We start from the raw sequence: 15,606 nt of genomic DNA on the forward strand, positions 1-15,606 counted from the left end.
GTCAATGGGAAGCTTCGTTGGATTGCATCAACTAGTTTTTTGTAATTTCAATGTGTGCAAGATCATTTCTTTTGATGTAGCAAACGAGACATGGAGTAGCTTGGAGCTTCCCATTTGTGGAGAAGTCATTTCTAATTTCAAATTGGGAGTTGTGGGAAGTGACCTTTCTCTGATTAATACTTGTCGTCTAGGTGATGCTACTTCTGATGTCTGGATTTTGGACAATCTTTCAAAATCTAGATATAAGTAGTATCACCTAGACAACAAGTATAAATCACAGGAAGGCCACTTTCGACAACTCCAATTTTGAAATTAGAATTGACTTCTCCACAAAATGGGTAACTCCAAGCTTCCCCATGTTTCATTTGCTACATAAAAAGAAATGATGATGCACACATTGTGATTATGAAGACTAGATAGATTTGCCCCAAGGATTTACTAGATAGATGCCCTGAAGTTGGTCATGATTCGTTGTCCACGAATCAGTCCTCAAACTCTAAATGTTGACCACAATCTTCATGTTGGATACATTATCATGGTAAGAATTACCACAATAATCGATAGATAGGGCTTTATAACTGTCATCTGAGTTGTCGTATCCAAAACCATATTTGGAATAGAAAGAAGTACCCCAAGTGGAATTAAGTAGTTCCTTTGACTTCTTAATGGTGGGTTCCATATATATGTCTCCCCTGAGTGATTGCACAGGCAAATCAAGTCATTGGCAGAACCTACATCGAAAGTTGATAATGTTAGAGGATCTATGTGAATAGTAACATGTTGTTTGTTAAACAGAGGAGGGAGTGAACAAAACTTGAAATTTCCATTGGTGCCTGGAAATAGAGCTCTATGATGAGTATTTAATTTGAGATGTGTGTTCACCAAATGAGGGATAGAGATTTGTTGATGTCTTGATTTTGAAACGAGCGTACATTTCAAGAGAGACTTGGTGGGAAACCTTAAGTGAATATCTCTAAGGATTTCTTCTGGGATTATGGAATCATTTGTTGTAGAAATTGGAGTGAAGAAGAAACCATTCCCCGAGAAGAATTTTAGTAGAATGACTTGAATCCAATTCTGAAAAGCAACAAAAAAAATATCGCCGACTTTTTTTGTCAAGTGGGAAAGTAACAGAGCAGATAGTGAATTGACAAGGCAGAAGGAGGCAGTGAAGTAGGGTTGAAATACAAGGACATAATGAAGAGGAATGCTACGTCATCCATCCAGAGTTATACCCAAAAAATTAGTCAAAAGAGAAGGGAAAAGAGAAGGGGAGAAAGGGAGAAAATAAGGAGAAGGAGTAGACACATCAATCTCCCAAGATAGTGGAACAACAAAAGAATAAAGATCGGGGGAAATTCAAAAAGAAGAAGAACAAGAAGATAGGGGGGAGTCGCAAGGAGAGCAACAAAAAAGGGAGGGAAGCCAATACAAAAAAATGGATAGAGAACATGTTTTAAGGGCAAAAACAACTTGACAAGGGGGAGTAGGTCGAAAAATAAGAAGGGGGGAGCAGTAAGGAGAGAGAGAACATTGCTAGCCCGAGTGAATTGAATTCTATAGAAAAGAAGTAGGTAATGGGGGAGAAAATAACATGAAGGGGAAGAGAAATCAGGTTCCAAATATGGGAAAGAGATGGTTATCAAATCAATAACATCCTAATTTAGAGGATATCATAGCCGAAGAGAAACAAAGGAGGAGAGAGAGGGAGGAGGATGAAGAAATTGAAGAAAATATAGACAAAGCGGCAAGGTATAGAAGATTATTGCCAAAGCGGATCGGGCTTTAGGAGAGTGGAGCCAAGTCAATTGTCACTTCCTTTGCAAGTGAATACAAGATTAGATAGTGGCATAATTTTTAGCAGCTATCAGTGGAGTGCAAAAGTATTTTGAACGCAAATGAGTCAAATATTACAATAATAACTAGCAAGGCAAGAAAGATTAAATTTCAAGAGCTATAGACATGAGCATACATTACTTCAGAATCATTTTCAACAACAGACCTCACGATTATGATACTTATAGAAAATGATTTGTCATTATAGGGCTTACATAGTTGTGGCGATTAAGTTACCTAGTTTAGACTACAACAACTTACATAAAATTTCATCAGCAAAAAGCGATGGTCTTGGGATCGGATGGGGAGTTAGAGATCCGAGGTTGGGAAGGAACTTCACAATGAAAGAGGTCAGGAGCATTTGGATGTCTCCACTTATACTTCAGCTAGATAAAGGAAATCAAAGAGGAAGAAATAGGAAAAAAAGGTAGAGAAAGAAGAAGGCCAGAGAGTTGCGAGCTCAACCACAAGACTGTACGCCTCTATCAAAAGTCAAAATCACTTCTGGGATCCACTGTTCCACCAGATTATATATCTCCAAGAGAAAAGGAGGAAGTTAGAAAACAGATAGAGAAGGAAAGAGCAAGCTAAAAAAAATCATACCTCTGCGAGCTGAGAAGGAGGGTTAACATGGCAAACAAGAGGAAGGTGTTGATGATCTACGACAAAAGGAAGAGGAAGGTTGGATACCATATAGATCCTAGCGGCGACAAAGGGAGAAAGAAAAGGAACTCAAATTTGAAAACCCTATCTTCTAGGGTTTTGATATAGAAGCTGGTAGTTCCATTTCATGGACTGGGCTAAAAAAAATCATTGTTTTGGGCTGATCTAATTTTTGAATTGGTCTTGTTTTGTACAAATTTATTTGAAATGAATAAAAGGAACTACAAACTCCAATATTTAATTAAAAAAATAAATATTTAACAATATACATGTTTCAAAAGCATTTGTTTGAATTATTAATTGCTCAAAAATGTACAAAGATGAGTTTTCATCGGAGATAGATCCAAATTTTGAAATAAGTCGATATAGTCTACTACACCTTTCACCAATTTTGTGTGAGTGTGTGTATATAGCAAAACCACCAAAATTCTGGTTTTTTAAGAGTTAATGACATACTTAACACGGAAGCAAGCATTTCACAAACAATGAATACATTGGAAATGCTTCTTCAAAGAAGAGGGAGAAAANAATTTTGAAATAAGTCAATATAGTCTACTACATCTTTCACCAATTTTGTGTGAGTGTGTATATAGCAAAACCACCAAAATTCTGGTTTTTTAAGAGTTAATGACATACTTAACACGGAAGCAAGCATTTCACAAACAATGAATACATTGGAAATGCTTCTTCAAAGAAGAGGGAGAAAAATACTTACCCAAAAAAGTATTTTCCTAGAGAAAAGGCCCAAAATAGTCCTTCATCTTTGGGTTAAGACTCAAAGTCATCCTTGAGTTTTCACATGGGGCATTAATAATTCCTCATATTTGCAATATTAGTGCACTTTGGTCCTCTTTCAAAATTTTGCCTATTCTTTTACATTGATTTTATTCATAATTTATGTATGGAATGTATAATCGTCATTTTATATATTTAGTAGAAATACTGTGAGAGATTGTGAGAAGAAAAACACCTTGTTTTGTTTAGTAGAAATTGTATTGCAGGTAAAATCGAGAGGTTCATCACAACGATTTTGTGCAATAGTACATTTTTTTCTTCCTTGCAATGTCATATGTTTAAATGTTCTTAGTTTAGCTGCAGTAATATTTATGCCGAACAGAACAATGTGTTCTTCTTCTCACCTTCTCTCACATAGAGTTATTATTTCTACTAAATATATAAAAAAAAGACGATGGGACATTTTTATGAACAAAATTAATGTTAAAAAATAGGCAAAAGTTTAGGGGAGGACCAAAAGTACACCAATATTGCAAACATGAAGGACTATTAGTGCTGCATGTGAAAACTCAAGGATGACTTTAAGTCTTAATCCAAAGATAAGGGACTATTTGGGGGCTTCTCTCTATTTTGCTTCTGACCTTCCTTCAGGTAATCTTCTCCTCGTACGTTTAGGGTCTATTTTGCTTCTGACCCAAAGATCTTTGATAGAATTAAGAAGGGTCACAGCAAATCCTGTTGGCACAAACATGAATGTCTCACTAGTATTTTAACTATTGAAGTTCAATATTTGCAAATAACTCGAGTATTTATATATGATGAAATATTATTTATGACTAGGGATAACAAAGGGACAGGGACAAGTTAAAACAAATTGCTGAAATTTCACCATTGATGTCGTTGCTGCCATCTGAGCTAGCAAAATTATTAGACTAACTTTGTGATTCATCAGTCAAAATTTACTAACACAGGAACTACTGCTCAGTGCTGAAAAGCATAATATGAACTATGCTGAGAAGAGAGATAAAACTCAAATCACATACATATTAGTACTTAGCTGTACAGATGTTTCTAAGAGTACTGCATATATGTTACAGGTTCATGCAGTTTTGAATACAAAAGGTTGTTAACAACGCATAGCAGTTTTCTTATGATCACACCCTATTACATTATATATATATATCAGCTTAACGCTTGACTGAAATCTCATTTCAACACTAATTTGTGACTCAGCTGAGCCCTGAGAGATGACAAATTGAGAACTGGCCTGTTAAGTGCTTTCTCCTTCTTAATCTGGATTAGCTGGTCATAAACACACCAGGGAAAGCTAATGAAATGATCTCTTTTCAACCCCTGATTGTAGCAACCCCAATATGTAGGATGATATGTAACGTGGTACCAAGCCGATGCCTTTGGTAACATGTCATCTATATCATTACGCCTCTTGAACCAGGTCCTTGCTTCCTTCCTCAAGGCCCTCACAGCAACACTAATGGCCTCAGCATCTTTTCTGCGGTCAAAAGTTTTTGATGCCTTCATGATGCCACCACTAAGTATTTCAGCCTCCGTTTTTATGCCATAGTAGTCCATTAAATTACCCAGCTTGTTGTCATATTCAGTTTTGTAGTCAAAAGCTTCGTCAATGTAATCTTCAAATCCATCAACTTCCAAATCAACATCATATGATCTCCTTGCAACATCCCTTGTGAAGATCGCAATAGAGCTAGCCTGAGGTGCTTTGTCCTTCACTTTCCTGAAAAGCTTTCCAATAACTCTTTCTGAGATATAGGTTGTCTTGTCTGGCTTATCCATGAAGTCTGGGTATTCTTTAGGGCGCAACTGAGATGGTATTTCAGCAGGAACACCAGTCTTTGGAAAGTCCACTGCAATTGAAAAGAGCTCAGCAAGTTTTTTGCATGGATCACTCATGGCCATATCAGGTTCTCTGTCTGCAAATACGACATGGGCATTTGCTATGATTCCCAAACTGTCATTCACAATATAGTTGGTGAAGTACTCTTCAACTTCCTGCAGTAGGCAGACAGGTGAAAAGGAGTTCCTCAGTACTTGCACTGTTGTTGCACATACTGGCCAATCCCCCCTCCCCCACAACAAAGCAAAAATAATAAAGAGTTCCTCAGTACTTTTATTGCATTACACATCTTATAAGTATGATTTCAAGAGTTCATTCCCTACTACAAATTCAAGAGTGTAAGTGCTCTTTCATCAGAGATGTAACTCCTATGGCACATATTGATATGCAAATCGGCGATTTGAAGTAAAAAAATCAAGAATGAGCACACTTCCACAAACTTTATGGACTCTCAGGATTGATCCCCCTCATGAACGAGACAATAATAAACTTAGAAGATGAATCTCACATGTACAGTTGATAAGGTAAATAAGAAAGTGGAAAGAAGAAACTATTTCAGGTTTGACACAACAGAAAGTTTTTATTTATGGCTTTGGTCACTTACAAGTTGTTTATCTTCAGGGTATATTTTCCTTCATTAATTTTTTTATGGGTAGAGAATTTTATTGATGTAAAAAACGAAGAAAACAGCATAAAGGCAATGCTGTTAGCTGTACATCCAAAATAAGGAAATTGGACAATAATGAAAATATAGTGAAAATAAACAATTAAGGCATTCAGCTCTTACTGCAATACTCGTGTTGATCTCTTCCTTTTTTGTCTCATTAATCGAAAGATCTTAGAGAAGGAGAAAGAAGGGGGTGAAAGAATGAAGTCTGGTCAGCAGTTCTGGTTTTATGTGCCTATCCAGTCACGAAGCTGTGCAGAAGGAGATCTCAGCAATAGAAAAGTACAGTAACCAGTCTGTAGTTGATGCACCTAACACTCATACACTAAACTAGATTTGACTGAATCAAAGACTTGGAGAAGGTAATCTCAGCAATAGAATAAGTGGGACTAATATGAAGCGTTAATTAAAAAAAAAAAGATTAAAAGGAAAAAAAAATATCAAGACCATACCAATTCTCCGTAAGAAAGGTTGAACATAGTGATGCATCAGAAGAATGATAATTTTGGAAGTAAAACTAGTTGTTCGAAACTAAGGGTACCTCAATTGTGACATCATGATCCAACTGTATGCTGGGTGCTGGAGGATATTCCATCGGTTGGACTTGCCTTGGCGGAATCATGTCTTGATCCCAGCAAACAAAGTAGATATCTCCATCCAAATCACTCCCAGAACATTCATTCGGATGAGGTCTGTCATCAAAGCTTTGACACTTAAGTAACAATGCCATGAAAAAGAAATAAAGATAGAAACAGTTAACAAGGATGGAAGCTAGTTTTACACTTTTACTAGAAAGAACAATTAATAAAGTTCACACTTGAAAATTCTTCCATGAACAAAAATTGAGAATATTCCAGATAGATGAAGTACTGCTGAATTATACAACAACAACATACCCAGTAAGATACCACAAAGTGGGGTCTGAGGAGGGTAAAGTGTACGCAAACTTTACCTCTACCTAAGCGGTAGGGAGGCAGTTGAAATACATACCTAGTCTGGAGCATTTATACAAAGTTACGAGTTGAAATAATTGTGTAGCCAGTAGGAAAATGATTTCCACCCATAAGTTGGTGTAGAATATGGGAAGGAAGAAAAGACTTCTTCGTATTTCAATATGCCTTTACATCTCATGAGAAGGGGATATTATACAAGTGAATCCTAACTAACTAAGACAGTCAATTACTCCCTCTGGCACTTTTTGCTTCCCGAGAATCAATTTGACTATCTTTGAAACTAATTTGGATTAGAGCATTAGTAAGACCAGGCAAGAAATGGTAAAGCCTTCTATAAGATTACACGTAAGTAAACAGTTAATAGGTTTCCAACGTAAAATTTACCTTTTTCCTTTCTGGGGGAATACAACACAATCTACCATGTGGTGCAGCGCTGGAACATCTACAGCCCTTAAAACACGAATATCACCAGGATGCAAGCATGGATTTTTTGCAACAACCACATTTCCCTTGAGAATGAAATTACAGTTGGTGGATCTGCTGTTATTAAATGGATGTAAATCCTCAGAAAATTCTCTATGTCCAGCACCAGTAAACTGAACAAACACCTGACCATATTCCAAGGTTCTGGATTCATCCAAACATCCCATCATTGCTCTTCCATTTGGAATAAATATTCTTGATCTAGTCCGCAAATCGAGCAACTTCGATGCGCGGAAGGTTTGCAGCATCATTGAAAGAAAGGGCTCAGCATCAGGCATATAACCACAATTTAGCATTGCCTTGAGAATATTAGTGTTCTCTCCAGGAGACATCAATTCCAAAGCCTCCTGTGCCTTCAAAGAATCATGCAAGATAGCATCAAGCTGATCTACAGCTTCCTTTTGCTTCTGTTCGAGAACATCATCTTTCACTCCAAGTGTAGACAAGAGAGTAACCAGTTGACGATTAAGATAACAAGGCTGATATTTGCTCCACCCAAGGACATCTAACTTATTATTGTCTGATTCATATTTCGACATGCTCTTTCTCAAAGATAACTTCATTGATGAATATGGATCAACAGCCACAACACCTTTATATCCACCATAACGAATCTGAAAAGCAGATGGTGTATATTGAAGGCCACATTTTGAGGCAACTCTACGAGCAAAGTCAGCAGATATTTTACCAATTCCATCAGAAAAGACATAGCTGGTTCCATGAACCTTTACGTCAGGAATAACTTCAATCTCATGCCTAAGAACACTCAAAGTCTCTTTGGAGGAACCAAAAGATTGACCAAGTCTCGCAGCATATTTTGCCACATTCTTGATCTGCGAAAAATCACCCATCCAAGTTCTTATATCATTTGCAGTAAGGCCAGGTCTTGATGCAAACATCCACACTGAATTATCCCGCAACTGGCTCGATGAAAATGCAAGAAATTCAAATTTTTTATCACCAATTACAAAGCCTTTCCGCAGAGTTGATAGGATCCTCTCATAGATGTTTGTCCTGATACCATTTCCAGTACTTGCTTTTGGTAATAAGTCTGTAGAATAAAGTTTCTCCCACTCCTCATCAACAAAAGAAACACGAAGAAAGTTATCTATGTCTTCAGAATAATTGCGGAGAACCCGATTGGAAACATTAACCTCTGGACCACAAAAATAAACTTTGCATGGTGTTACTAGGACCCTTCTTACATACACCAACCCATCATCTAAAGTGATGGACGGAGATTTTGGAGGTTGTCTACCCTTGAGATACCCATCATACTGCTCAGTGAGCCACCTCACTGGATCATAACAGCACTCCTTCAAATAGTACAGTTTCTCTAAGGCTTGCTCAATGCATGCAACATTTCTCCTTTGAGGATCAACTAATCGGAAAAAGTAGACATTTAATGCTGGCCCAGGAATGCATCCATGCTGTACCAAAGAACTAATTTTGAACAATATCTTGTAGGGAATTGCAATTCCTTCCGGAGGCTGGACATTGGGAACCAGAGCCGATTTTTGAGAGATGAAAAAGGTGAAACCAGTCTGTAAAGTAATATTGTTTTCACGTTCTGTATAGTGAAAAAAACTTTCCTGGAAATTTGGAAGATGAACACCCCTACGGAACTGCAAACATAAGCTAGAAGACAGCCCTATCCAAGATGGAGCGAAATCTGTCGTCCTCACCCACTGATCATCAGGAGTTTCCTTAAAGAAGCTATAACAGGAGTTTTCAAGTCTCTTATAGATCCGAGGAGCACCAAATAACTAAATCATAGAAATTGAATGAATAAGTCAATACTGAATCTTATCGTAAATCAGCAAAGTAGACTACTGATCTAACCAGAATTCAATTATATGAAGCGATATATTAACTGATGCAACTATACTCATGAGGAAATTCTGCAAACACAGTAGAAAAGTTGCTTTCACGTTCTTTAACTTAAAAGATCACGAGCAGACAAGTCACAAGTATTGAAAAAATTGAAAATTGTGGACATATATTTGTTAACTTATATAATATGCAAGTTAGAAGCTTGGTTTATTTAATTAACCAGTGGTACCAAGCCTGTGTAGAGCACAGGCCCAAGTTTAACATCTATACTAACACATTTTTTTTAATAGAGTTTTAGTATGCCTTTTATACGGTTATGAGCAGTGACTGCTCTCATTTATGATTCATCAATCAATATAAGGTTACAGCATTCTGTGTCGTGATGCAGCTAAAACTATGTGGCAATTCCTCAGTGCAATTAAGTTACAAGTACTGCAAACTAAAGAGGATAAAACAGTCAACACATCAAAATTTTAGATAAGAAGCTACAGTAAACCATCTGTATCCACCAATGAGAAAGGACAACGAATACAGAAGTACAGAAAAAACCCTCCCAAGCTAAACAGATAAAATAAAAGCACATGATTTTGTCTGAATGCACAGCCTATTATAATTCTCCCATTTGGAATCTATTGCGGCTGTTGTGAAGTGCAATACAAAATTAGCGAACTCAAAGGGAAAATTCCAAAATTATACGTTTGGTCGGTAGACAGGACGACAAGAAGCTCCTCTGACTCTCCCTTATTAATAGTAGTAATAGTAATTTCTAAATTATTTTTTTTGACACTAGTAACATTAGTAATAGTAATTTCTAAATTTATAATAGGAGCGCATATTAACAGAAAATCAACACAATTTAATTACTTTACCCAAAAAAAAGAAGATAGAAAATCAACATTTTATACTTTGATGGAAACATGTGCACAAAAAAATGAAAGACATGTTCTTCAAGAATTCTGGATGTTGACAGTACCATTTCATGGTATTCTACTATATAAAAAAAGTTCTAGCGCAAATATTCATGAAAGAGGTTAAGAATTTCGAACACTCATCTTTAAGGATGTTAACAGATATCTTTATAAAAAGAAAAAGATGTCGACAGATCAAAAGATAGGCTGAGAATATGGCAATCTGGCATGTTAGTTAGGATTTTGGACAGGATCTAGGTTATCCACATAGCAGTGCTTATAAACGCACAAGCATCCAACCTTAAAAGACTTCAAGCAGAACAATACTGAGGAGGGCCTAACCGCTATTAATGCTTATGAACTTGTACTTAGTATTTTCTAAAGCTTCTTTACTTCATGATCAGTAGCAAATAAGTTTCCAGTTTAATGTCGGTTCAAGCCTTCATGCATGTTCAGTTTCTAGAAATGGAATTTATTGTCAAAATTCTCATAAATAGGATTTCAACCCCTTCCATATGGTTCATAAGTCAACAAATAAATATATGTTAGCAGAAATGATTTTGCTTCAAAAGAAGTGGATCAACAAGCGGTAAGAGACCCAATACATGAAAATTGTGTACCATTCAACCAATAATCAAATAGTCACAATATTCACAAAGACCGAGCACAGGGAGAAGGATGAAAACAATAGCTAAAGGTTTGGAATAATTGAAAAACCTGTATGAGGAGAAACTGAGCATTTTGACCATATGGACGATGGAGCACAACCTGCCATATATTTTCATATGAAAGCTGAAGTTTATAATCAGCTGAACCACTAGATAAAAAGAAAAAAAATTTCTTCAATCCAATGCCAAATTTAATAGAAACTTCTGTACTTCCCAACACTGCAAACTTGTCATCTGATATCTGACATCCGAAATTCAAAGTTATGCCATCCATGTGATCCACATACGCCCGCAGTTGGACAATATCAGCTTTCATTTCCCAAGCCTTCAAATAAGAAGAGCCAAAATACAGCCTCTTACTAGCCAAATTGATGATTTTGTCAGCACTAATGTTGTCGACAAATTGAACTTTGGCAAATGCTCTAGATCCTCCTTTGGACTGTTTAACCTCCAATGCACATACAGTTCCATATCCTGTATGTTTTTCTAAGAATGACTTGACCACTTCTGCAGACAGAAGATAAGGGAATCCGTAAACCTGAATTGTCTTTCCCATGTAGCCAAATTCCAAGTGCAGTTCGACTTTCAAATGCTAATCACCAACTGGAATACCTCCTGAAGTCTACATACATGTGTAACACAAATAAGAATACTTGTAAAGAACAAAGATAACAAGATTAAGGTAAAAGTGTTACTATACTAGGTAAAAGAAGAGCCAAAAGTTACTAGGTAAAAGAGAATCCTAAATGCTATGCATTTCAAATTTAGCTGCATCCTTCTATTTCACACAGACACAGTGAACCCAAAAGCAAGAGCATTGAACTATTGATCTTTTGTGTTCTTGCCATACCTTCACTAGTGGACAACCCAGAGCTTCATACCGATCGAACATGTAAGCAACTAAACTGCTCCATAAGAAGGATATCTAAAAGCAAACTCAGCCTAATGTGCTGAAAACTAGACTCCACAAAGTTATGCAAAACTATGACTACCTATATAAAGAAATAAGCAACCTACTAGACACCTCTTTGATACATTTTCCAGACTTGTGAGACATGAAAAATGTAGGTTTTTTGACTACTAAATACAGCAAGATGTTAATGTAGTTGTGAAGTGTTTAGCGAATGAGCCACTACATTTACTATGCCTGTTGATGTGTAATCTATAGGTCACAGGACAACAGAGAAGAGAAGAAAACGAATCAAAAGGGAAATCAACCTAATTGATGTACATATTTGAGATTTTTGGCCTATAGAGATATGACACGCCTAACTCAACCTCAAAAGATTAAGTCATAAGGAAAAGATTGTCCAAGTCCATACAAACCGACCACCAATCCATTCCCCAACCGATGTGGGACCCACTCTAACACCCCTTCACCCCCAAGCCAACTGGAGCATTCACCGGGAGCCCAAACAGGATGAACCTAACTCTAATACCAGGTAAGATATGACCATCAACCCATTCCCAACCAATGTGGGACCCACTCTAACACCCCCTACATGTCCAAGCCCAACAAGAGCTTACACGGACCCCAAATAGTCTAATACCATGTAAAGATACAACACTTAACTCAACCCCAATTTAAGTCAATCATCTAGCTAAATGGGGTTTCTTGACCTTCTCCAGTCTAGCAAACTACTACTACCTCAAGCCATATCTAGTGGTTTTACACTCTCTTTTATACAGCTTTTTGCACAGATGACAAAGTCTCTTCTTTTTTCTTCTTTAAAGCCTGCTTCTTCTTAGCCAATGATCAACAAACAGCATACTAGAAACATTAGTTAAAACATTCTTTCCATCAAGAATCTTACAGAAATTTCACCACCCATGATCATATATATTCAGTCAGACTCACAAAACCATGAAAAAGATTCAACTTTAAACAACAACAAAACACACAAACCAAGAAAACAGTTACCCAACAGCCCCAAACACATAAACAACACAAAATAAACTGAATCAAAGCAAAATTTAACATGGGTCTTTGAAAGAGAGACTTACTATGCAAAAATAAAACTACCCAGTAGTAGTGCCAGAAACTGAAGCACAACCAAATTTATTTACACAACACACGAAGACTTGAGGGGAGAGGGGGAGTGATGAGTCAACCCCTAGTGAACTAAGTAAAGAATATTTCTTTATCACTCTAATTGGTTGCTTTTGCTTTCAAAGTTTTTTACAAGTATAAAATTGAACAGGGTACAATAATTCTTGGCTTTTTTTTCGTACAATGATTCAATTGAAAAAAAATTGGGATTTGTTTGAAAAAATTTATTTGACTGCTGTACAATATGGGATTCATACTTTATCCATTTCATTTACTTTCACCTTCTTACTTTTCTCATTCATTTTTAACTTTCTCTTCTACAAATTTTTTTTCCTCCTTTGTAGTCTGTACGTTTTTTAAAGATTTTGGCCACAATGTTTTGTTATTTTATCTTTATATCGTTTATTTAAGGAAAACTTAAAGTGAATGTGATGAAAAAAAAAAAATAGTTTTTCAATAAGGTTAAAGAAATTGAAGATAGTGAAATTAAAAATAAAAAATCATAAAATCTTGTGTTTTAATTTTAGAATAATAAATTAATTTTTGTGTTCGTTTATAAAAGATTAGACATTGATTTTTAGGATAAATTTTTTCATCCTATTATTTTATTAATAAATGGTCCGTAATTATGTTATATATATATATCCTTCTTTAAAATTAAAAAAATTATTATAAATATTTTTTTTTGTTCTCTTTGTTAGTATTCATGTGTTTCTCTTTATAATAATCAAATTATTTGCATTTACTTTATAGTTTAATTTATATTTTTATTTTGATAATGCCGAGAGTGCTTTTTCATGTTTAAAATAACTTGTGATTTAATTGATTATTTTTATTTAAATCAAATATTAACAAGACATCCTAATATATCGTTGTTAAATCTTTAATATTTGTAAGAAAATAGTAAAATCATTGGAAATAATTTATCATATTTCTTAGAAATGATTAAATACTTAGATAATGCATAATATTTTTTTTTTTAAGGATCCTATACATAACTTACCAAAAAATTATTTTATTGTATATTTTCGAGAAGTCCACAAAAACCAAATAGCAAGAAAAATTAAAAAAAATTAAAGTGATGAAAAATTGACTTAATTAATTTGACTTGATTATAACATTTGAAAAATCAAATTAATTAAATTTATTTTCGTTTGATAAAAAATGATCCAAACTAAATCACGACCAAAGCAATCAAGTTTTAATGTTTGATGAATAAATATATTTAATAAGAAAAATAATAAAATTTTATGAAGAAACAGAAAAAAAAAAAAAAGGAGAAGAAGAAGATAACGGAATAGGAGAAAGAGAAAGAAATAGAGTTTTTAGCACATTTTTTATAAGTGGGACCCAAACTCCACTTGGCAAAACCTGAGAGGATCTCATACCAGTATTGTTGGTATGTATACAGTATACCTCTTACAGAGTAAAAATTTTCAATTTGTTTGGATGTTTGCTGATGTATTGAGACTTACGTAAGACAACCAATCAATTAAGTCATCTAACACTACGGGGACATCATGTTTTGTCTTTTTCTTTTTTCCAAAAAAAATATTTTAAAATATTAAATATTCTTGAAGATGAATTTCATGTTCTTAGGATAGAAAGTTAACGGAGGTTCGAATCAGGTTTTACGCACCTTAATTAATTTCATTAGATATCTATCATTTGTCATCAATAATAGATATTAAATAATTTTACCTACCAAAACTAGAAGAGATGACAAAAATCCCTTTAGTGTTTGGTATCAGTAACTCTAGTATTATCATATTCTTTCATTTTACTATTGTTGTTTTTGGTATCTTAGTTTATCAATATTGTTTCTAGTTGCTATTGTTTTTATAAATATTTGTTACATGGTCTCTTCAAGTATTTTATTTTCTAATTGATTTTGGTATGTTTTACTTAAATCGATAATTTATTTATAACAATATTTCTATCTTCACAACATAGAATTAGATTGCATCCACATCTCCTCTCATAAAATTACATTTGCATAAATTGTTGTTATTAAGTTGTATGTTTGAAATATAATTTTAATATCAAAACAAAACACATGTCTAAATATAATTTCAAACGTTCAGATATATTATTTTTTTCAAACAGTACAAACTTTCTTTTTCAAATAGTATAACTTTTTAGTATGGTCAAATGTCTACTATGGGACGCGTTTTAATGAATCATTATATTGCTTCTTTTTGAATTCTTTTTGTTTCTGTTTATTATGTTTTGGGGCAATATACATATAAGACAAATATTTTTAAATTTGATAGGAGATAATATCATACATAAATTTAATTTTTATTTAATTTTTACTACTAATATTTTTATTTCTTTTGTAAAAAATGTCATGATTCAATAAGAAAAGTTCATTATTAAGGAGATGTGTAGATTCAAGTAATGATTTTACAACAACAAAAAATAATTCAAAATAAATAAACATATAATAGCATATTATAAAAGATATATGATAAAAAATGGTATAAAAACAGGAANAGAAAATCACAAAAAGCAAAAAATGAGGAGGAAAAATAAAATAAAATAAAAAGACCCAATGATAATTCCAACAGGTTGGGTGAGAGAAATAGAAATATTACCTTTTTGATCCACAAAAATTAATTGCTTGAATGCATTTGCCTCTCCTGTTTTTATAATATCCAATAATGCATACTAAATTACTACAATACAGCATTAATTTATTTAATACTTATTAATAAAGGTTAATTATGGGAAATGAGAAGAGACGATTTTTCTACAACATTAATACATATTTGAAAAGTTAATGGTGAATTGTTATTTCAAATTCCGTAAGTAACGGCAATTTATTTTTATTATTATGCATTAATGAGGTTGTATTAACAAAAGTTAATGGCGATTTTTTTTTTCAAATTCTGTAATCAATGGCAGTTTTTGTTATTATGTATTAATGAGGAGAGA

General features: G+C 34.3%; 1 protein-coding gene across 1 annotated transcript; it reads right to left on the reverse strand.

The window, feature by feature from the left end:
• Window positions 1–4,246: 4,246 nt before the first annotated feature.
• Window positions 4,247–12,778, reverse strand: LOC125866562 (probable RNA-dependent RNA polymerase 1). Its single transcript, XM_049546826.1, has 5 exons — window positions 12,624–12,778; window positions 10,669–11,241; window positions 7,112–8,976; window positions 6,316–6,466; window positions 4,247–5,262 (listed from the first exon to the last, which is right to left on the reverse strand). Exons 2-5 carry the CDS (start codon window positions 11,173–11,175, stop codon window positions 4,441–4,443), a joined length of 3,345 nt encoding a protein of 1,114 aa, XP_049402783.1. The 5' UTR covers window positions 11,176–11,241; window positions 12,624–12,778; the 3' UTR covers window positions 4,247–4,440.
• Window positions 12,779–15,606: the final 2,828 nt, after the last annotated feature.

This window comes from Solanum stenotomum, chromosome 6 (assembly GCF_019186545.1).
Source record: "Solanum stenotomum isolate F172 chromosome 6, ASM1918654v1, whole genome shotgun sequence".
Classification (NCBI taxonomy): domain Eukaryota; kingdom Viridiplantae; phylum Streptophyta; class Magnoliopsida; order Solanales; family Solanaceae; genus Solanum; species Solanum stenotomum.